At 44.6% G+C, this 24,067-nt stretch overlaps 1 protein-coding gene across 3 annotated transcripts in view; it reads right to left on the bottom strand.

Moving 5' to 3' along the window:
• Window positions 1–358: 358 nt before the first annotated feature.
• Window positions 359–24,067, bottom strand: part of mrpl16 (mitochondrial ribosomal protein L16) — a 46,579-nt gene continuing 22,870 nt past the window's right edge. For 2 of the 3 annotated variants that reach the window (XM_078420821.1, XM_078420825.1), the window contains exons 2-4: window positions 5,918–5,989; window positions 3,406–3,554; window positions 359–1,601 (exon numbers count right to left, since the gene is read on the bottom strand). In XM_078420821.1, coding sequence (XP_078276947.1) covers window positions 1,116–1,601; window positions 3,406–3,554; window positions 5,918–5,989 — 707 coding nt within the window. In that variant the 3' untranslated portion in view covers window positions 359–1,115. Of the gene's footprint in view, window positions 1,602–3,405; window positions 3,555–5,917; window positions 5,990–8,125; window positions 8,206–24,067 lie in introns of those variants that run through there. The other variant, XM_078420822.1, reaches the window with a different exon arrangement.

The following is a 24,067-nucleotide window of genomic DNA, read 5'->3' as shown; positions in this document are numbered from 1 at the left end:
TATATTCATTTATGATATTTATTTTTATAATACTATTTTGTGCAATATCTTATATTCTGACAAGGTGCAATATCTTATATTCTGATAAGGGTGCATACGTAGGCATTATGTTAATGCGTGTGTAAATCTGTGTATGTGTCACAGTATGCGCACAAAGTGTATAAACAGTTTTTATTTTTCTCTCACTGTTATTTTTTATCTTGTACATTTGAGCTTCGCTCAGGCAGTGCACCCGAAATTCGTTGTATGCACCATTACAATGACAATAAAGAAATATGATTGATTCCCACCTCGTCCTTCTCCACCCCTCCCTTTCCACCTCTTCCTCCCCCTTATGCACCCCCCTCCATCCCTCCCCCCACCTGTTGCACACTGTAAATAGGGTTTCATTCACCTCCTCTCCTTTGCATTTTTTCCCCATATTCTATAGGTTCCAGGGGAAAGACTCAATAGGAGCCTGAAGGGCAACTTTTTAACACAGAGGCTAGTGGGTATATTGCTCGAGCTGCCAGAGGAGATAGAGAGTATGTTGCAGGGCTACAGGGAAATGTCATGGGGGAATGGGACAAATGGTCAGGCTGAGGACAAGATCAGGTCGGAGCCTCGAAAGGAGTTGGATTAAGGACAGAGCCTCCGGGTTGAGACGGGCCTAACCGAGGTCCGAGTCAGGCCAAGGTGGACGGGCCGTGTCACCGAGAACCAAGAGGGACCCGGGGGAGGGACGAAGAAGGGACGAATATTTATTGTAACTTTGTTGGTGCCTTTCTGGCGATTGTTTTGAGTACTTTGTATGCAAAAAAACAAAGAATATCACTGCACCTAGCTAGGTACAAGTGACAATAAAGTATCAGTATCATCATCATCATCAGCAGCATCATAAATTGCCCCCCAAGTGCTGGCAGACACCCAATGGGCTGAATGACCTCTAAATGCATAAGGATAACAATGGTAAATGCAACACTGCATAACAGGAAAAGCTCAAATAAAGACCATGTCACTTGTCACCCTGCTCAGATGCTACAAATATTTTGTTTTTAACTTTTACAGATGACATATTCTATTAAAACCAGTCATTCAGGTAAATACAAAAAACACTTTGCCAGATCTATTATTTTTCACACACGATTTGGAACACGAAACTTCCCAGTAAATTTGCCATGATGTTTTAAATCAAATGGGCTCAACACTTTGCGAATTCCCATCATGTTCATAGATGCGATCCTTTCAAAGGTCCAGGGATTCTGGTTGTTTGCAGCTTTCTGCTCCTCCTCCTTCACCATCTCCTCCAGCGACTCCTGGGTGAAGACCTTAGCGGGAAAGGGCAGTTTCTTGGCAACTTCCGTTAAGAAAGGCTCCACCTCCTCCAGAGCACACTTCCCTCCGAGCTCCATGACAACCCGGCCGTACTTGACAGGAGTAACGTAGTGGTCGATGGCCCCTTTCCCACCGCCCATCCTCTGGCCCAGTCCCTTACGCGTGACGGGCTTATAGGGGGCATTCACACGCCAGCGTGCAAACATGGTCTTGGAGTCCATGCGCCGGTTAATGGTGAGCCGCATCATCTCAAAGTGACCCCAGTGAAGGTAGCCACCGCCAAGTGCCTGGAGAAGGAGAACAAGTGGAAGAAGGGATGGGTGTGGGGCTCAGAGAGTGTAGGAGGGATGAGGAGACAAGACACATCAGTACAAGTAGAAACCAGGAACCAAGATGCTTGTTTGCCAACAAAAAGAAAAAATGCTGGAATATCTCAGCAGGTCAGGCAGCACCTCTGGAGAACACGGATAGGTAACCAGTCTGAAGAAAGATCCCAAACCGAAATGTCACCTATTCACATTCCCCAGATATGTTGTCTGACCTGCTGAGTTAATCTAGCACTTTGTGTCTTTTTACATCAATAAACGTGGTGCGATTGAAAAGAATGTTGGCATCATAACTAATTATGGAGAAAAAGTGCATATTTCACATACTTGCATTGTCTCCACGTTGCAAAGGATCAGGGCTTATTCTGCTCAAATATAACTGACTGTCATCACTGAGCAATAGGTAAATTCTGTTTAAAAGGTAATTCGTGAAGTGCCCACGATACTTTAATTTTCCTGCTACAACAGTCTATCACTACCTTCAGTTAACTACCAAAGTTATCCCTTTGAATACATGACTAAGGTTGTACTGTGCTATACCCAATAGTGGAAGATAACATTTTATACAGAAGATCAGAGTTTCGCAACTGCTAAGTCTTTACAATAAAACATAGGTAGTGTGCTTTTTGGTCCCAATATATATCAACTCAATATTTATCTCAAATTAGATATTTGCCGATACAGTCCTAAATACAGAGCAATTTTGACATAGTCTTTTTTTTGCGTTTTCTGAAATAATATCACAGAGACAAAAATCAAGTCATTATTAGTTTCACCTACATGTGTTTAAGTTGAGACACAAGGAACTGCAGGTGATGTAATTTTAAGTAAAACACATTATTATGGAGTAACTCTAGAGGATGACGTTTCACGTCAAGACCCGTTTCAGTCTGAAAAAGGGGCCCCGATCTGAAAAGTCAGCCATCTATTTTCTCCAGAGAGGCTGCCTGACCCACTGACTTACTCCAGCACTTTGGATGTGTGTTCAAGTTTTTAGACTTAAGAGACACAGCGCGGAAACAGGCTCTTTGGCCCACTGAGTCCACACCAACCAGTGATCACCCTGTACACCAACACTATCCTACACGCACCAGGGACATTTTTTACTGAAGCCAATTAACCTACCAACCTGCACATCTTTGGAATGTGGGTGGAAGCCAGAGCACCCGTAGAAAACCCATGCGGTCACAGAGAGAACGTACAAAGGTCTCTAGTGCTGTAAGGCAGCAGCTCTGCTGCTATGCCAGTGTGCCGCCCCCAAAGTTGTTCCCCCAACATCTATTTTATATAATGTTTGTACTGCATCTGCAGCTTTATTTCGAATGCAGAAGTCTGTATTTTTTCCTATTCACTCTGGATTTCTACTTATCAATGCAGGACCTTCGTGCATCAGATGGCACTCCGTTCCTTGGCAAAGGCTTTGTATCCCCTCAAACCACTCTGGTAGCATGTCTAAGTGTCCATTCAGATTGGATAGATTGGAGGCAGCAAAAGCAAGGAAAGATAACTGAGGACTTGCCAAGGGCTGATCTTGGGTGGACCTACCAAGAGTTAACACATGTTGGAGGACAGAATTTTCACGTAACTACAGATCGCTGCCTCGGATATCTGAAGTTATGACATCTCTTGCACACCGACCACTTGCGACACTGGGGTATCCGGACAAGGACGTCTCCATGAGAACAAAGTTAACTTTGTTTGTATGTTCAGCTCCAAGGAGTACCCAGAATTGAATGTCTCTCACCCAGGGAACAGGAGCACTTACCACGATGGCGTACTGTCCCCAGGCGATGTTGTTGGCCTGTGTTGCTGGCCCTCGGATATCGCCCAGCCTTTTCATCCATCTCCTGGACTTCTTGTAGTTTGGGACTTTATTCATGAATTTCAGCTTTGGCTTCTCCGGCATAATCACATCTGAGGGAACAAACCCGCCAATATTACAAACACTTCCTCATCCCAGCAAAGATCCATAGACACCAGCCTATCCATCAACAAATTTGGAACTATTATTTCAAACTTCATAAAGAAAAAAAAAATCATAAACTAGAGAACATCTATCTTCTTGTCAAATTTGAATATAATTAAATGCAACCCTTTTCAGTTTTGAAGGGAAAAATTTGCATTTATATAGCATCTTTCACAATGTTCCAAAACTCTTGATGGTAATGGGGAGAAGGCAGGAGAATGGGGTTGAGAGGGAAAGAGATCAGCCATGATTAAATGTTGGAGTAGACCTGATGGGCTAAATGGCCTAATTCTGGTCCTATAACTTATGAATTCAAAAACTTGCAATCTCTGTCAGGGCATTAAACAGATCACAGAGTTAGTGGCTGAATTTGGTAATACAAACCCATTATTCACTGAGTGCCATTTTATCTGAGCTAACATGTCTGCCTCTTCAACGTGGAGGGTTGTCCAAGGGTTTTAGTTTAGTTTAGAGATACAGCAATGGAAACAGGCCCTTCGCCCAACCAATCATCAATCACCCATTCGCGCTAGTTCTATCTTATTCTATTTTCTCATCCGCTCCCTGCACACTCGGGTCAATTTAGAGAGACCAATTAACCTACAAACAAACCTGCATGTCTTTGAGATGAGAGTGGAAATCGCAGCACCCGAAGAAAACCCACGCGGGTTTTACGGGGAGAATGTGTAAATTCCACATAGAGAGCACTCAAGGTCAGGATCAAATCTGGGTCTCTGGTGCTTTTAGGCAGCGAGTCCACCAGTTACTCCACCCATGTCCTGCTTTTGGTGAGTGGGCCAGGGTAACACTTCAAAACCAGTCGTTTAATCTAGATTTATTTGACAGATCTGCCCGTATTTTTGTTGAGAACATTGCAATCCAATTTCAAAGCCGCGTGATTCAATTATAAAAAGTTTAAAATATTCGCCACCTGATCAACTGCCTGGCGTCCTAACCCAACCTTGATGTGACACTTACCCCACTCATTACCACGTCCCATCCCCTGATTTCAACACATGGTTAAACAAGTACACTTCTAACATGACACTTCTGCTTCGGCAATGACAAAATCTCAGCTGCCAGACCTCACTCTTTACATCTCTCCACATCAACCATCACTCCTACCCCTTTATACAAATTAGCATTATTTGCTTCATTTACTGATTCTGTTGACACATTCAACACCTCACAATTCTCGTGGAAGTTTTCTCTTGTGCCCTTCCACAAATCTGTCAAATTATTCAGTACCTGCATCCTCTCATTCTCCATTCATAGAAAAAAGGTGCAGGAGGAGGCCATTTGGCCTGTTGAACCAGCACCGCAATTAAAAATTCCTCAATTAAGAACTTCATTTATATAGCACCTTCCATGATCTTGACAGAGAATAAAACACTTGAAATGGATTCATGGTTTTATTATAGAAAATAAGGTTTAAAAAACATTTGCATCGTGCATGGATAAGAAAGGTTTAGGAATATAGGCAGGTGGGAATAGATGAAGCATCTTGGACAGCATGGGCAAGTTGGGCCAAAGGGCCTGTTTCTATGCTGTACACTCTATGATTCTAAATTATGTTATTTTTGTGGATACAGATCTGAGAAACAGCATTGTGATAATATTTAAACAATTCACAGAATGTATTTTGACTGATCCTTTAAACAACATCAGACATTCACTTTGCAGTTTGAATCACAAGAAATAACTTCCAACTTCTGTTTCAAAACACAGCTGTTGGATAAAGTATCTCCATCCGAGAGATGGAGTTTTGTCCTTGGGTTTGGATTTAGTTTGGGTTTATTATTGTCAAGTGGTGTGCCCAGGTACAGTGAAAAGCATTGTTCTGCATGCTATCCAATCAAATTAGATAATACCATACATACAATCAAGTCAAACTCAAGTACAATAGGTAGAGCAAACAGGAAAATAGAATGCAGAATATAGTTCTTACATCCAAACCCTACCTCACGCCATGGAATTTGAGCCCACAATCTACAGTTCAACAGTGATACTACAATGTCATAACTGGCCACTTGAAAGAGATCTTAAGATCTACATCTTAAAACCCTATCATAAAGACAATTGGGATCCCGAAAACACAGCCTGATTAAATGCAACATGGCAGTCAGATCTCACAACTCATGGTCATTATTGCTAATATAGGCATTCTGAATTACACTATCAATGAACTATCAGAAGATAAAGACACATTATATCCACACCTTTTAGTAAATAATTTTTTTTTTGCTTCACAAAATTTAATTGTGGCAGGCAAAAATCATCAAGATTGAGTGGAAAATGTATTCAAACTCACCATTATAATTGGGAGGACACTCATACGTCTTTAGCCCAGCTGCAAAAACTTTTGAAAAGTTCTGATATAGGCCTGAAAAGAAGGCAGATGTGATTCCGTGCAGAAAAATCATGGAAGGAAACATGTAAATTTCCTTGTAAATGGGACAAATAAAGGAATATATATTATCCTTGAATTAACAAGCTACTTGATACATGTATAATGGACTGCGCAGAGAAGATGGAGTCAAGAGCCTGCAGATGCTGGAATATTGAGCAAAAATATAATGTGCTGGAGGAACTCAGTGCATAGAAACATAGAAACATAGAAAATAGGTGCAGGAGTAGGCCATTCGGCCCTTCGAGCCTGCACCGCCATTCAATATGATCATGGCTGATCATCCAGCTCAGTAGCCTGTACCTGCCTTCTCTCCATACCCCCTGATCCCTTTAACATCTGTGAACAGATATTGAACAGACACCATTTTGGGTCGGGACTTTTCATCAGTCTGAAGAAGGTGTAAGAAGGAACTGCAGATGCTGGTTTAAACCAAAGATAGACTCAAAAAGCTGGAGTAACACAGCGGGCCAGGCAGCATCTCTGGAGAGAAGGAATGGGTGACGTTTCTGGTCGAGACCCTTCACGTCACCCATTCCTTCTCTCCAGAGATACTGCCTGCCCCGCTGAGTTACTCCAGCTTTTTGTGTCTATCTTCGCTCTGTAGAAGATTTCCGACCCGAAATATCATCTGCCCATTTCCTTCCACAGATTCTGCCTGATCTGCTGAATTCCTCCAGAGCTTTGGTTTTTTTTTTGTGCAGAGAAGATACAAGGCAGTTAAAAGGTTTGGTTACTAGACTCAACCAACTGACAAGAGTCCAATAGAGGATGCACCATACTAATTCAAAACATAAAGGAAATGATTTATGCAGATAATGATTTAAGTCGAAGATAGACACAAAATGCTGGAGTAACTCAGGCAGCAACTAGGTTAATTCCCGGAATGGCGGGACTGTCGTATGTTGAAAGGCTGGAGCGATTGGGCTTGTATACACTGGAATTTAGAAGGATGAGGGGGGATCTTATTGAAACATATAAGATAATTAGGGGATTGGACACGTTAGAGGCAGGAAACATGTTCCCAATGTTGGGGGAGTCCAGAACAAGGGGCCACAGTTTAAGAATAAGGGGTAGGCCATTTAGAACGGAGATGAGGAAGAACTTTTTCAGTCAGAGAGTGGTGAAGGTGTGGAATTCTCTGCCTCAGAAGGCAGTGGAGGCCAGTTCGTTGGATGCTTTCAAGAGAGAGCTGGATAGAGCTCTTAAGGATAGCGGAGTGAGGGGGTATGGGGAGAAGGCAGGAACGGGGTACTGATTGAGAGTGATCAGCCATGATCGCATTGAATGGCGGTGCTGGCTCGAAGGGCTGAATGGCCTACTCCTGCACCTATTGTCTATTGTCTATTGTCTATTATCTCTGGAGAGAAGGAATGATGTTTCAGGTCGAGACCCTTCTTCAGACTGAAATTCAAAATGTAAGCTGCATCCAACTCTCTGAGTGAACGACTGGGCCAGGGACTTGCATTGCTCAGCAAGACAAAGTGCTAGAGTAACTCGGACAACATCGGTGGAGGGAATGGACAGACAACCCTTTGGGCCAGGATCTTTCCTCAGACTCAGAAGGTGGTCTGAAGAGATGTCCCAGCCCAAAACATTCCCTATCCATCCCATCCACAAATGCTGCCTAACCTACTAAGTTACTCCAGCACTTTGTGCTTTCCTCAAGATTTCAGCATCTGCAATTCCTGTGTCTCTACTTACACTGCTCACCTGGTTCACGTTGACCACAGCACAACTACAGTGGTTAACCTGAACAAGGTCATTGGTCCCAAACTGCACCCAGTTTACTGGACCAAGGTCGAGCCTGCAGTTGCAACCTGTTCCTTCCCAAAGGGGGGGCTGTCTGGAAATGAGCTGGACATGGTCCCGAGGCCAAGTGGCTGGACTGAAGGACCGTGCCCAGCATTCCACCCTCGCCCATCTCTCCTCCCCGACCCACTCTCGCTCCCATCCTGCCGGTCTCCACTCGCCCCTCCTCCGGCCCACTCTCCCCTTCCTCGACTCCCCTCGTCCTCCACACTCCCGACCCAGACTAGGGTGACCCCAGCGCGGGTGCAACCTCCACTAACTGCGTTCCCGGGACCCAGCACTGTCGGGTTCGGGCCTCACCTGGCCTCCCAGGGCTGACTCCCGCCCACAGGCAGCAGCCCAGCCGGCGTAGTACAAGCGCCATGGCCCGGGCTTCACACTCAACACCCTCCCCGCGCACCCGCTGGACCAGCACAAAGGTTCCGCCCGGCTACCAGAGCCCCGCACTTTCCCGTTCTTGAGTCTCCCCCATCCGATGCCCTGCTCAGCCGCTACCTCTATGCTCTCTCTTTGGCCTGGTTTTTCTCTGATTTCGTCAATGTACGAGAAACAACACAAGAGAAGCAACAGTTTCCCCCATTTCTAGCAGTGTAGGAAAATAACTGCAGATGCTGGTACAAATCGAAGGTATCACAAAAAACTGGAGTAACTCAGAGGGTCGGGCAGCATCTTTGGAGAAAAGGAATGGGTGACGTTTCGGGCCGAGACCCTTCAGATCTGGTCACATCAGTCTGAAGAAGGGTCTCGAACCGAAACGTCACCCATTCCTTCTTTCCAGAGATGCTGCCTGACCCGCTGAGTTACTCCAGTTTTTTGTGTCTATCCTGATTGTGATGTCTGATCTTGAGAATTCAAAGGTCCTAGCACTGTTCCAGATCCCGATCCAAGGTGAAGTCTCTTCCTGGTGAACTTAGTTGAAATATGCACTTATATGATCAGTAAACCCACGTTTCATTCCTAATCTACCAACAACTATGTTTTTAAAACCAGCTGTTCTTCTGCATACTGAAAACAAGGGTTAATCAGTTCATCAGGCAGCACGCTAGCCTTTTATCTCATCGACATTAGGTATCTTGCAGGTGGTCGCAAGTCTAAATGGTTCGAATGACCTCCAAGCCTTTTCCCAAGCACTTAATTTGTTTTTCTAAGCATTCTGCTTGCTCAACATTTGGTGCTTGGACAACTTCATTGCAGCTGAAAAGCCTGTTTGATCCTTATGGTGTGTCATGGCCCTGATTATCTCGTTAGCCTGAAGGCAGACAGGCTAAATTTTTTAATTTTTTTTTAATCAAAAAATACTTTATTCAAGTAATAAATATAATTTACAAAACATCTTTTTTAACAAGCCCATCCGACATTTCCGGAGGTTACACATTCAATACAGGCATTTACTTCCAAATTTACATACATTTACTTACATTTACAGACATTAACACAGTGTCCCTTATTTGAAGGGGCGTCTCTCTCCACCACACCCTGCCCCCCATGTCCAGCAGCGGAAGGACCCTAGACTGTGGTCCACCCCCACAGGGCCTTGGCGTTGGCTGCACCAAGCTTCAGTGCGTCCCTCAGCACGTACTCCTGCAGTCTGCAGCGGGCCAGTCGGCAACATTCCTTGACGGACATCTCGCTCTGCCGAGAGGCCAACAAAGCTCGGGCAGACCAAAGAGCGTCTTTCACCGAGTTGATGACCTTCCAGCAGCACTCGATGTCAGTCTCCGAATGCGTCCCAGGGAACAGTCCGTAGATCACAGAGTCCTCTGTGACGGAGCTGCTCGGAATGAATCGTGACAGGGACCCCTGCAGACTTCTCCAGACTCTCTTTGCAAATCCACACTCTGTGAAGAGGTGGGCCACCGTCTCCTCTCCTTAGCAGCCGTCCCGAAGGCAGCATGCGCCGGTAGTGAGGTTCCGGCGGTGTAGGAAGGATCTGACTGAAAGGGCTCCCCTCACCGCCAGCCAAGCCAGGTCTTGGTGCTTGTTGGTTAGTTCTGGCGATGAGGCATTTTGCCAGACAAGCTGGGCAGTCTGCTCTGGGAACCACGCCACAGGATCCATGGAGTGATTCCCCTGCAGTGCCTGCAGGACGTTCCGTGCTGACCACTGCCCGATGGACTTGTGGTCAAAGGTGTTGGTCCGGAAGAACCTTTCCACGAACGACAGATAGTTCGGCAATGTCCAGCTGACTGGCACATTGCGTGGCATCTGCGCCAGGCCCATCCTTCGCAACACCGGGGACAGGTAGAACCTCAGCAGGTAGTGGCACTTGGTACCCACGTGCCTTGGCTCTATGCTCCGCCTGGTGCAGCCACACACGAAGGTGGCCATCAGGATGAGGGCGACGTTGGGCACGCTTTTACCCCCGTTTTCTGCCGACTTGTGCATTGTGGCTCGTCGCACCCGGTCCATCGCCGACCCCCAGATGAAGTGGAAGACGGCCCGGGTGATACCCCTGGTATAGGAGGGAGGGACGGGCCACACTTGCCCCAAGTACAGCAGCCCCGAGAGCACCTCACACCTGATGACCAGATTTTTCCCCGTGATGGAGAGGGAGCGCTGCTTCCACAGCTCCAGCTTCTTCCCCACCCTGGCTATCCGCTCCAGCCAATTTTTGTTGCACACCTCAGCCTTCCCGAACCAGATCCCCAGCACCTTCAAGAAGTCGGGCTTGATGGTAAAGGGGATGGAAGATTGGTTGGGCCAGTTGCCAAAGAGCATGGCCTCGCTCTTCCTGCGGTTTACCCTGGCCCCTGTGGCCAACGCAAACTGGTCGCAGACGCTGATCAATCTGCGGACCGACCCTGGATCCAAGCAGAAGATGGCGACATCGTCCATGTACAGGGAGGCCTTGACCTGAGTGCCCCCACTGCCTGACAATGTCACTCCTCTTATGCTCGCATCCTTCCTGATGGATTCGGCAAAGGGCTCAATGCAACAGACGAACAAGACAGGGGAGAGAGGGCAACCCTGCCTGACTCCAGACCTGACGGGGAAGCTGTCTGATTCCCACCCATTAATTTGGACTGCACTACAGATATCGGTGTAGAGCAGTTGTATCCACTTCCTGATTCCCTCCCCAAAGCCCATTTTGGAGAGCACGTCCCTCATGTACGTGTGCGATATCCTGTCGAAGGCCTTCTCCTGGTCCAAGCTGACCAGGCAGGCATCCACCCGTCTGTCCTGCACGTAGGCAATGGTGTCTCTCAGCAGCACCAGGCTGTCTGAGATTTTCCTGCCAGGTACAGCACAGGTTTGGTCCGGGTGGATCACCCGTCCCAGAGCAGACTTGACCCGGTTGGCGATGGCCTTAGACAGGATCTTGTAGTCTACATTTAACAATGTGATGGGTCTCCAATTCCTTATGTCATTCATCTCCCCCTTCTGCTTGTAGATTAGGGTGATGCTTCCCTTCCTCATAGAGTCTGACATGCTGCCAGCTAGAAGTATGTCGTTGTACACTTCCAGCAGGTCTGGGCCCACCCAGTCCCACAGAGCCGAGTACAACTCTGCCGGTAAGCCATCGCCTCCGGGAGTTTTACTCGTGTCAAAGGAATGGATGGAGCCAGTCAGCTCCTCCAGGGTCAGTGGTTGGTCCAGACTCTCCCGCTTGCTGTCGTCCAAGACATCCGTGATGGAGGACAGGAAGTTCTGGGAGGCGGTGCTGTCTGTGGTCTTTTTATCGTACAGATCCCTATAAAAGGATCTGCAGATCTTTAGCATGTCTGTCTGCAAGGATGTTACTGAGCCGTCCTCCTCCCTAAGGCTGTTGATCACAGAGCTCCCCCTGTGAACCTTATGGAAGAAGAAAAGTGAGCACGTCTCATCCTGCTCAACATGGCGGACCCTGGACCGGAAGATAATCTTGGAGGATTCAGAGGTAAAGAGCCGAGCTTGCCGGCCCTTCAACTCTCTCAGTTCCTCCCTCACATCCACCCCTCTCTTCTGCAGAAGGAGCAGTTGCTGCAAATCTGTCTGGAGTTGACACAATTCCCTCTTACCCTGTCTTGCTCTCTGAACACCTTTGGAGATGAAGAACTTCTTGATGTTCTCCTTTGTTGCTTCCCACCAGAGTGTCGGGGAGTCAAAGAGGGGCCCCACAATTCTCCAACATGCATAGTCCCTCTTTAGCTCCTCAACGTTCTCCGGGGTCAACAGCTCCACATTTAACTTCCACGTCCCTCTGCCCGCCTTCCGGTCCCCCTGTAGGTGACAGGTGGCCTGAAGGAGGCAGTGGTCAGAGAAGAACACTGGCGCGAGGTCGGTGTGTCTGACCGTGACGGCCCTCGATGTGAAGAAGAAGTCTATCCGGGACTGGGTGGCAGACAGGCTAAAGCATAAAGCCTTTTTGTCTAGATCTGCAGCAGCCTTACTTTGCAAACATATTCTCCTTGCTTGGTCCTCATCCAGGTCCTTCAGGGCAGTGCTGATTCAAAATTCCTCTGAAATGGCCTCTGGGTGCTACAGTGTGCTAGAGCTGGGAAATCTTGATGTGAAACACACCTCTCCAATCTAACCATTTAACCCTTGAAATTCGACTGTCAGACCTTGGAGGGGTTGGAATACTCTCATCCTCATACTCCTTCTCCTCAGGCCATAGTGGATGGGTTGGGGAGAGGTTGGTTCTGGGCACATGGCAATTGTGTGACTGTAATGATGCAGTCACCAGAGAATCCATGTCAGTGCTGTTAGAAAGATTGTCCAGCAGGCGTGAGTGTTGTTCATCGACAATTCACTCATTAAGATGGCAGGAGAAGGCATGAGAAAGGGTTGCTTTGAAACTTTTGCACTTCCAACAGCCCAAGTCATCACAATGTTGATGTGAACCCTCTCATCAGGCTGAGCCACTTAGTCAAAGAGTCATACAGCATGGAAACAGGCCCTTCGGCCCAACTTGCCCACACCAATCAACATTGTCCCATTTACACTAATCCCACGCCTGCATTTGGCCCATATCGCTTGATGCCTGTCCTATCCATGTACCTGTCTAATTGTTTCTCATTTGTTACAAATCTACATGCCTCAACAACCTCCTCCAGCAGCTCTTTCCATACACCCACCAACCTTTGTGTAAAAATGTTACCCCTCAGGTTCCTATTAAATCTTTCCCCTCTCACCTTAAACCTATGTCCTCCGGTTCTCGATTCCCCTACTCTGGACAAGAGACTCTGTGCGTCTATCCGATATATTCCTCTCATGATTTTGTACACAGTTACTGTCATTGTAATTTGTGGGACAGGTAAATTCATATCACTTCAAAAAGTTTATATTTTAGGGCTGCATTTTTGAGCGACATCTATAAGGGCTACATCTATAAGGGTTACATCTATAAATGTTAAGCCCGACAAAAATAGCGAGCAATTTCATCCTAACCTGTTGCCAGATTTAGCGGTTGGATAAAAATGACAGCCAAGGCGGTGAGTGTGAGAGAGAAATTAAGGTGCTGATCCAGGTTAAACATCTTTCTTCAGAACAAATTTAGAAAACTTGCAAGCCTGTTTGGAGATGTAAGGAAAGAGATTACAGGAGAGAAAAAATAGTCTGCTGGAGGGGTAAGATGCAGAATTTAGCAGTTGCTGGGAAGCTCCAGGAGCTCAGGCAGATCTATGGAAGAAAATATTGGGTTACATCAAGTCAAGTCAAGTCAATTTTATTTGTATAGCACATTTAAAAACAACACACGTTGACCAAAGTGCTGTACATCTGATTAGGTACTAAGGAAAAAAATGAAACATACAGTAGCACGCAAACAGTTCATAGCGCCTCCTCAATGAGCCTCAAACGCTAGGGAGTAGAAATAGGTTTTGAGCCTGGACTTAAAGGAGTCGATGAAGGGGGCAGTTCTGATGGGGAGAGGGATGCTGTTCCACAGTCTAGGAGCTGCAACCGCAAAAGCGCGGTCACCCCTGAGCTTAAGCCTAGACCGCGGGATAGTGAGTAGCCCCAAATCGGCCGAACTGAGGGACCTGGAGTTAGAGAGGGGGGTTAGAAGATTTTTGATGTAGGGGGGGGAATGTCCATTTAGGGCTTTATACGTGAATAAGAGGAGCTTGAAGTTGATTCTGTACCGTACAGGGAGCCAGTGGAGAGAGGCCAGAATCGGGGTGATGTGGTCCCTTTTACGGGTACCCGTCAGGAGTCTCGCTGCGGCGTTTTGGACCAGTTGCAGGCGGGACAGGGAAGATTGGCTGATCCGTGTATAGGGAGTTGCAGTAGTCTAGGCGGGAGGAAATGAAAGCGTGAATGATTTTTTCTGTGTCGTCGAATTGGAGGAAAGGTTTGACATCAGAACTGGACAGAGATTGAAAAGTAAAAATAAGACAGATACTGGGAATATAAAACAAAAACAAGATATGTCAGAAACAATGAACAGATCAGAGGGGAAAACAGGGCACCATAGGTCGTCGTGTATCCACTTCATCACACCAACCCAACACACCAATCTGTGTCATCAACAAAATGCTATTACAAAATATCGTGTTCCAGATTAGTCATTGCCTTTACATAATGCAGACTTCTTCTTCTTGCGTTTGAGGCAGCAGAAATTATGTAACGCCCTCCAGGCGCTGTAGCCAGGGCAATGTGCTGTTGTCAAGGGCCGTGAGGTCTCCCCCTCCACCAGGGACGGAGGACAGTGCAGTCGAAAATGACGTGCTGCACTGTTTGCTGGTCTGCTCCACACACGCAGGCTGCTGATGGACGCAACCCCCAACGATCCATGTTGGCATTGAACCAGCCGACCCCTGTGCGGAGCCGGTTCAGGGCGACCCACTCTTTGCGGGGTATGTCCGAGCCGGGTGGGGTTGTGGTGTTCGGTGCGACAGTGAATTGAGGTCGCGATGTCTGTTCCCAGCTGGTTCTCCATGCTCCTAGTATGTTGAAACCGGAGCCACAGAGGGTCGCTGCATGACGGGAGAAAGGGTGACGAGATGACAGGTGTTGAGGTCCCAGTTGCTGTGAATCCTGGGCGAGGTGGTGCAAAGGATGTTTGGCGTCCGATGGGGCCTTGCACATCAGCCTATGAGTGAAGAACTCTCTGCGAAGCTTGGCAGGTGCGATACCTGCGAGCACCGGCAGGAGATCCGTCGGAGTAGGGCGTAGGCAGCCAGTGATAATCCGCATGGTGTCGTTGAGGGTGGCGTCTAGCTTGCTAATGCATATCTACATAATGCAGATAAGTGATACTACTACTGCTGTGGTATTCTGCTGCAATGTGCATTTGGCTGTGGCATTGAATTCCACAAATCTTCCTCATCTCCATTCTAAGAAGGGGGCACAGTTTAAAGATGATGTGCAAGGCAAGTATTTTACAGAGAGGATTGTAGGTGTCTGGTAGCTACCAGTAGTGGCGGTGAAGGCTCACCAATGTGCGTTTAGTTTAGTTTAGAGATACAGCGCAGAAACAAGCTCTTCGGCCCACCGAGTCCGTGCTGACCAGGTCACCTTCACAGCACCATCCTACACGCTAGGAAAATTTGCAATATTTATGAAGTCAATTAACCTGGAGTGTGGAGGAAACTGGAGCACTCAGGAAAAACCCACGCGGACACAGAGGAACGTACAAACTCCGTACGGCCAGCACCCGTAGTCAGGGTCAAACCCAGTTATAAGGCAGCAACTGCAGCGCTGTGCCACCGTGTCGTATCTTTTATAACTTTTTGAATATTTTAGAAAAGAATTGTAATGTTTAACTTCACTCAATTACTGTGTGAAACTGATAAATAAGTAAATCAGAAAAGTACTGGATTACCCTTCTATCTCTCGATATCTCCTGACTCTCAGTCTGAAGGGGCTCGACTCAAATCGTCACCCATTCCTTCTTTCCAGAGATGTTACCTGCCCGCTGAGTTACTTTAGCATTATCTTAGCCAAATAATAATGACATTGTTCCATTTCGGGACAAATGACAATAAAACACTCTTGACTCGTGAATGAATGTTCCGCCGGCACCTTTACTCTTGAAGTTCCGTATCGTCCAGAACTAATTTTCTGTTCCTAAATTATATAGTTGTGCGGAAGCCAGAGAACATTTTGACAGAGATTTAACATTTTAACATTTTGAACATTTCCCTGCCCCAATTCCAGCAGTCAGATCATCTCAACTATTCAAAACTAATGCTCCTAAAATTGTTGATTAAAAAACAAAAACTTAAAAACCATAAAAAAATCTAAACATTTAAATCTCTTCAAACAAAAGTCTAAGTTAAATACTATTTACCTTAGTCCCTCTAAGGTAAATAGTATTTACTATGGGAAAAGCTATGGTCTTGTTAGCTGCCTCCCGGCGCTGCAAGTCCCCCCTTCCCTGTTAAACTGGCAACAGCAACTTTAGCACTTCTACTAGACCAAGTAGACCCGTTGGGCCCAAACCACTAGGGTTGCCTCTCGTGCATTGGTGCAGTACCCTCTCCTCCCTCCCTCACTCCCTCCCTCCCTCTCCCCCTAGGGTTGCCTCTCCTGTATTGGTGCAGCGCTCTCTCCTCCCCCACTCCCCGCCCCCTCCCCTCTCCCCCCCCCACTCCCCCCTCCCTCCCCCTCCCTCTTCCTCCTCCCCCTCCCCTCTCCCGCATCCCCCCACCTCCTCCCTCAATACACAATAGGTGCAGCAATAGGCCATTCGGCCCTTCAAACCAGCACCGCCATTCAATGTGATCATGGCTGATCATTCACAATCAGTACCCCGTTCCTGCCTTCTCCCCATACCCCCTGACTCCGCTATCTTTAAGACCTCTATCGAGCACTCTCTTGAAAGCATCCAGAGAATTGGCCTCCACTGCCTTCTGAGGCAGCGAATTCCACAGATTTACAACTCTCTGACTGAAAGGTTTTTCCTCATCTCCGTTCTAAATGGCCTACCCCTTATTCTTAAACTGTGGCCCCTGGTTCAGGACTCCCCCAACATTGGGAACATGTTTCCTGCCTCTAACGTGTCCAATCCCTTAATAATCTTACATGTTTCAATAAGATCCCCTCTCATCCTTCTAAATTCCAGCGTATACAAGCATAGTCTCTCCTGTCTTTCAACATACGACAGTCCTGCCATTCTGGGAATTAACCTAGTGAACCTACGCTGCACTCCCTCAATAGCAAGCCTTCCCTCCCTTCCCATCCCTCGCCCCTTCTTTTCCCCCCCTCTCCCCCTAGAGTTGTCTCTCCTGCATTGGTGCAGCACCCTCTCCTCCCCCACTCCCCCCCTACCTCCACTCCCCCTCCCTCCTCTCCTCCCCTCCATCCCCACTCCCCCTCCCTCCCCCTCTACCGTTTTGGCTGTAGTTCCCCGGCAGCCTTCTTACGTAAGTACAGGCGCGAATCCGGCGGCCATCTCACGTAAGGAGAGGGGCGCAGTTCCGGCGGCCATCTTACGTAAGTATAGGAGCGGATATGGCGGCCATCTTTCGTAAGTATCAGATCAACTGGCCCCTGACTGCGCATGCGCGTTTTTTCTTAAACTTTAAAATGTGAATAACTTAAAAAATATAACACCGATTTCAATGAAACTTCTTCCATTAGCACCAATGGGACGACGATGAGTAAGGTGGGCCTATAATTGTCGCGCTATCGTGTGGCATTTTGGCTGTAGTTCAGGAACAAACAAACAAACACGAGTTGTAGTATATAGATATTTGCATAAAGGCCTAAATTTTGACTTGGTTACATCACAGATTTCATCGAAAAATATATACAAAACAAGAACAGTGGCTAACAATGATCTACATTTTCCTTGATCTCATCCACTTTGATCTCTTGTTTTCACACTTTTTCACTTGTTCCAGATGTTGGGGGAGTCCAGAACCAGGCGTCACAGTTTAAGAATAAGGGGTTAAACAGTTTAAAGAATAAGAATAAGAATAAGAATAAGAATAATGCACATTTAGGATTTGGATGAGGAAAATCTTTTTCACATATTTTTTTCATATTTCACAGAATTCAGCATTGTGGTTTAAAAAACCCCATACAAACTAAATATGGTTTTCTATAATATTAACTTGTAGTAGCTTTACACATTCAAGGAACAATATTAACCAAAATTCACCATAAACCATTTAATAAACAATTACAACGGGTGGCTTCAAGCTTGATGAAATAGGAGGGTTTTATTAAGCAGAGTAGTCCTGACATTCTATCTACGTCATTGGAGACCTTGGACCACTTTAATCAGACTGTGTCTTGCACTAAATGGTATATCCTTTATCCTGCATCTGGACACTGTGGATGGCTTTATTGTCATCATGTGTAGTCTTTTTGCTAACTGGATAGCATGCAACAAAAAGCATTTCACCGGACCTCGGTACACATGACAATAATAAACTAAACTAATATACTAAACTAAGCATGTTAGCGGAGAGATTATGGGTGCCTATTCCACTCTTTGGTTTCGGCAAAACTATTTGGTGCAACTGGCAATGGCAGAGTGATGAAAATCAATAATATGCAAGAAACTGGAATGAGAAGAGTATAGAAGCATTGGAGTCTGAAGGAAGTTAAACAGATAAGGAAGTATGACAATATGATGGGATTTGAAAGAAATTGGAATTTTAAAATAGGTTGTCGCTGAACAAATATCTACTTTCATTGTTATGAGGGGCATTATTATTTATTATTATTATTATGAGGGGCATTGATAGAATAGAGATTTTTTTCCCATAGCAGAGTTATCAAAAGCCAGGTTTGAGGTAAAGTTAGGAGATTTTGGGAGGATTTGAGGACATTAACTTCACCCATAGGGTGGCTACAATCTGGAATACTCTGCCCGTGGGAGTACTGGAGTCAGTACTCTCACAACACTCACTCTCTTAAGAACAACATGTCCAATATGCAAACACATCTTAAATTCTATTGGACTTTTACTAAATCTGATCATTAATGAACAGATTAATATTTCTTCCCTAACCTGAACAAATAATTTATGTAAATATCTGAATAGGCTCCAGTCAGCTCTATTTCTATTGTGTTACATGCACATTTTACATAACTGTAAGAAGAATTGGACCCGGTAAAATGATAATTTCATTGTTGACTTCTCAAAAAAAGCTTTGATACATTCCAAGCAACGTTAGTAACATCAATACTTTTCACAATCAGTAAAGCCACAGGTCTAGTTTAGTTTAGTTTGTTATTGTCAAGTGTTGCAAGCTATCCAGTCAGTGAGAAGACTATACATGATTACAATCAAGCCATCCACAATGTACAAATATAAGATGAAGGGATAAAGGGTTTAGTGCAAGATAAAATTCAATAAAGTCAGAATAAAGATAGTTCAAAGGTCTCCAATGAGGTAAATGGGAGGTCATGACTGTTCTCTAGCTGGTGAGAGGACAGTTCAGTTGCCTGCTAAGAGCTGGGAAGAAACCTTTCCTGAATCTGGACGTATGCATTTTCAAACTTCTGTACCTCTTGCCTGATGGGACAGGGGAGAAGAGGGAGTGAATGGTGTGATTGATCCTTGATTATGCTAGTGGGCTTGCCGAGACAGCATGGTGTAGATGTAGTCAATGGAAGGGAGGTTGGCGAATGTCTTTATTATTTATTCTTTCACAGGATATCGAGTTAACTGATATTTACTGGCTATTCCTAAATGCTTCTGAACCAAACATTCATATACCCATTTTGGTGGGTCTGGAATCATATTTGGCCCAGATCAGGAAAGAATGTTGAGTTTCTTTCCATAAATCAAATTAAATAAAAAAGATGAGTTTTTAATGACAATCTGCTAGTTTCATAGTTACCACAATTAAGATTTAAGGAGTTGTCTGCTGTATTCACTGGAGTTTAGAAGGAAGAGAGGGGATCTTATAGAAACATATAAAATTATAAAAGGACTGGACAAGCTAGATGCAGGAAAAATGTTCCCAATGTTGGGCGAGTCCAGAACCAGGGGCCACAGTCTTAGAATAAAGGGGAGGTCATTTAAAACTGAGGTGAGAGAAAACGTTTTCAACCAGAGTTGTGAATTTGTGGAATTCTCTGCCACAGAGGGCAGTGGAAGCCAGATCACTGGATGGATTTAAGAGAGTTAGATAGAGCTCTAGGAGCTAGTGGAATCAAGGGATATGGGGAGAAGGCAGGCACAGGGTATTGATTGGGGACGATCAGCCATGATCACAATGAATGGCGGTGCTGGCTCGAAGGGCCGAATGGTCTCCTCCTGCACCTATTTTCTATGTTAAAATTCAAATCAATGCCTCTGGTTTAATGGTCCAAAATTCTGGCTGCAGATTCAGTCACAGTACTTTTATGTCCGATCACATGCCAGAGAAATATCAACTCTAAGAAAGCATTTCTTAGATTTTGCTATTTTAAATATTTCTAATATGAATGTATAAAACATAAAACTATCGAAACAAACAATTTACTGCTGAAGAAGGGGAAGTATTGTTTATATGCAACCCAAAATAGATTGAAATCAAGGCAAAATATGTTAGTGTGCCTCCGTGACCAGTTAATAGTGTTAAACACAAGAGTGCGGCACCTCTATTTAGTTCTGCACTGGAAAGGATGGAGAGCAAATAAATGTACTAAATAAAGAAGAATAAACAGCATCCACGATTGAAAACATAAGGACCTATTTAAGAGTTGATGCTTTGATTAGACAAACTTATTGACTTCCCTACACTCAAGTTTCAACGTGTCATGTTTCGATTGGAAATCCCCACAAGAGAGAGAGGCACCTTCATAAGCTGACACTGAAAATCCTTTACTCATGAGTCCTTAAACTGGAAGAGAAACAATGTCAGAAATGGAAACTGCTTATGGTGAGCATTCACTGTGATTGTAACAAGTTTTGTATCCAATAGATTGCTTGCAATTAAATACCACTGCCCAGGCAGGTGTATGTGGAAGACCCAAAACATCATTGTCCGGGCATGTCCTAGCTTGTCAAAAACTTGCTATAAATCAGTATATTTTGGCTTTTGTTTCCTAAAGTCATTAGAAACAAAACTGAAGGAAAATTACATGATAGGTTCGCATGATATAAAAGTTATCAAACACTACAGGAGATTCTTAAGATTCCAGTCTTAAGAGTCTGAAAATAACAAGATTTGCCAAGTACAAGACCATGGCATCAGGTGAGCGATAAAATGTGTTATTTGAATCATCCTAAATCAATAGCTATTTAATAGTGAAAACCACTTCATACATTTTGATTTACATAATGAAAAAAGTTATAGAGGTAATGGTGACCATTAGTCATCAATAGAAACATCCACATTGAATTGTATTTAACATGGAAGAACACCTCAAAATAACAACTAATCAATTATAATAATTATTATTAATATTCAAGAGTAGATTCTTCTTCACATCTACCACAATATAATAAGTATTCAGTTCTGTGATCCTTTCAACTCTAAGATGTAAAACAAGGCAGAAACCTGAAAATAATGTCTTCGGAAATTGTGCTTAGTCGGTAACAAAAATATTAGAGAAATCCTCTTGCATGGTTCAGCACTCTGGGGAATTTATTTTCATGTGTCAATATAGCAAACACACATAAAACATAGCAAAATATCACGAGACTATCTGCTTGATTCCACATCTTAGGGGTGTATTATAGACCGCCAAATAGGGAACGAGAATTGGAAGAGCAAATATGTAAGGAGATAGCAGATATTAGTAGTAAGCACAGAGTAATGATTGTGGGTGATTTCAATTTTCCGTACATAGACTGGGAATCACATTCTGTTTAAGGGCTGGATGGTTTGGAGTTTGTAAAATATGTGCAGGATAGTTTTTTGCAGCAATACGTAGAGGTACCTACCAGAGAAGGGGCAGTGTTGGACCTCCTGTTAGGAAATGAGACGGGTCAGGTGACGGAGGTATGTGTTGAGGAGCACTTTGGGTCTAGTGATCACAATGCCATTAGTTTCAATATAATTATGGAGAAGGTCAAATCTGGACCAAGGGTTGAGATTTTGGATTGGAGAAAGGCTAATTTTGAGGAGATGAGAAAGGATTTAAAAGGAGTGAAATGGGACATTTTGTTTTATGAAAAGGATATAATAGAGAAATGGAGGATATTTAAAGGTGAAATATTGAGAGTACAGAGTCTTTATGTCCCTATTCGGTGGAAAGGAAAGAATAATAATTTGAAAGAGCCGTGGTTTTCCAGGGAAATTGGGCACGGTTCAGAAAAAGAGGGAGATATACAATAAATATAAGCGGCAGGGAGTAAATGAGGTTCTTGAGGAATATAAAGAATGTAAAAGGAATCTTAAGAAGGAAATTAGAAAAGCGAAAAAAAGATATGAGGTTGCTTTGGCAAGTAATGTAAAAGTAAACCCCAAGGGGTTCTACAGATACGTCAATAGCAAAAGGATAGCGAGGGATAAAATTGGTCCATTAGAGAGTCAGAGTGGACAGCTATGTGCTGAGCCGGAAGAAATGGGGGAGATATTAAACAATTTCTTTTCTTCGGTATTCACCGAGGAGAAGGATATTGAATTATGTGAGGTAAGCGAAACAAGTAGAGTAGTGATGGAAATTATGAGGATCAAAGAAGAGGAGGTACGGACACTTTTGAAAAATATAAAAGTGGATAAGTCTCCAGGTCCTGATAGGATATTCCCTAGGACATTGAGGGAAGTTAGTGCAGAAATAGCAGGGGCTATGACGGAAATATTTCAAACGTCATTAGAAACGGGGATGGTGCCGGAAGATTGGCGCATTGCGCATGTTGTGCCTTTGTTTAAAAAAGGTTCTAAAGGAAACCTAGCAATTATAGACCTGTTAGTTTGACGTCTGTGGTGGGAAAATTAATGGAAAAGATACTTAGGGACAATATATATAATCACTTGGATAAACAAGGCCTGATTAGAAACAGTCAACATGGATTTGTGCCTGGAAGGTCATGTTTGACTAATCTTCTTGAATTGTTTTGAAGAGGTTACCAGGGAAATTGATAAGGGCAAGGCTGTGGATGTTGTCTATATGGACTTCAGTAAGGCATTTGACAAGGTTCCACATGGAAGGTTGATTAAGAAGGTTAAATCGTTGGGTATTAATAGTGAGGTTGCAAGATGGATTCAACAATGGCTGAATAGGAGATACCAGAGGGTAATGGTTGACAACTGTATGTCAGGTTGGAGGCCAGTGTCTAGTGGAGTACCCCAAGGATCTGTGTTGGGTCCACTGTTGTTTGTCATTTACATAAATGATCTGGATGATGGTGTGGCAAATTGGATTAGTAAGTATGCAGATGATACTAAGATAGGTGGTGTAGTTAATAATGAAGTAGATTTTCAAAGTCTACAGATAGACTTAGGCCTTTTGGAAGGGTGGGCTGAAAGATGGCAGATGGAGTTTAATGCTGATAAGTGTGAGGTGCTGCATTTTGGTAGGACAAATCAAAATAGGACATACAGGGTAAATGGTAGGGAATTGAGGAATGCAGTGGAACAGAGGGATCTGGGAATAACTGTGCATTGTTCCCTGAAGGTGGAATCTCATGTGGATAGGGTGGTGAAGAAGGCGTTTGGTATGCTTGCCTTTATAAATCAGAGCATCGAATATAGAAGTTGGGATGTAATGTTGAAATTGTACAGGGCATTGGTAAGGCCGAATCTGGAGTATGGTGTGCAGTTCTGGTCGCCAAATTATAGGAAGGATGTCGACAAAATGGAGAGGATACAGAGGAGATTTACTAGAACGTTGCCTGGGTTTCAGCACTTAAGCTACAGAGAGGTTGAACAGGTTGGGTCTTTATTCTTTGGAGCGTAGAAGGTTGAGGGGGGACTTGATAGAGGTTTTTTAAATTTTAAGAGGGAAGGACAGAGTTGACGTGGGTAGGCTTTTCCCTTTGAGAGTGGGGAAGATTCCAACAAGGGGACATAACTTCAGAATTAAGGGACAAAAGTTTAGGGGTAACATGAGGGGTAACTTCTTTACTCAGAGGGTGGTGGCTGTGTGGAATGGGCTTCCGGTGGAGGTGGTGGAGGCAGGCTCGATTTTATTATTTAAGAGTAAATTGGATAGGTATATGGATGGGAGGGGATTGGAGGGTTATGGTCTGAGAGCAGGTAGATGAGACTAGGTCAGAGAAAGTGGTCGGCGTGGACTGGTAGGGCCGAACGGGCCTGTTTCCGTGCTGTAATTGTTATATGGTTAGAGATGAAGAGATCATCTGGGCACTAATCTGGATATCTGGACACTAATAGTGGGGTGGATAAAAATGATAATAAAAGTGGATGCAGGTTATTATCCAATATCAATATGAGTTGAATTTTAAACTTATACTCAGAGATTGGC

This window comes from Rhinoraja longicauda, chromosome 24 (assembly GCF_053455715.1).
Source record: "Rhinoraja longicauda isolate Sanriku21f chromosome 24, sRhiLon1.1, whole genome shotgun sequence".
Classification (NCBI taxonomy): domain Eukaryota; kingdom Metazoa; phylum Chordata; class Chondrichthyes; order Rajiformes; family Arhynchobatidae; genus Rhinoraja; species Rhinoraja longicauda.
This window is presented reverse-complemented; position numbering and strand designations above follow the sequence as displayed.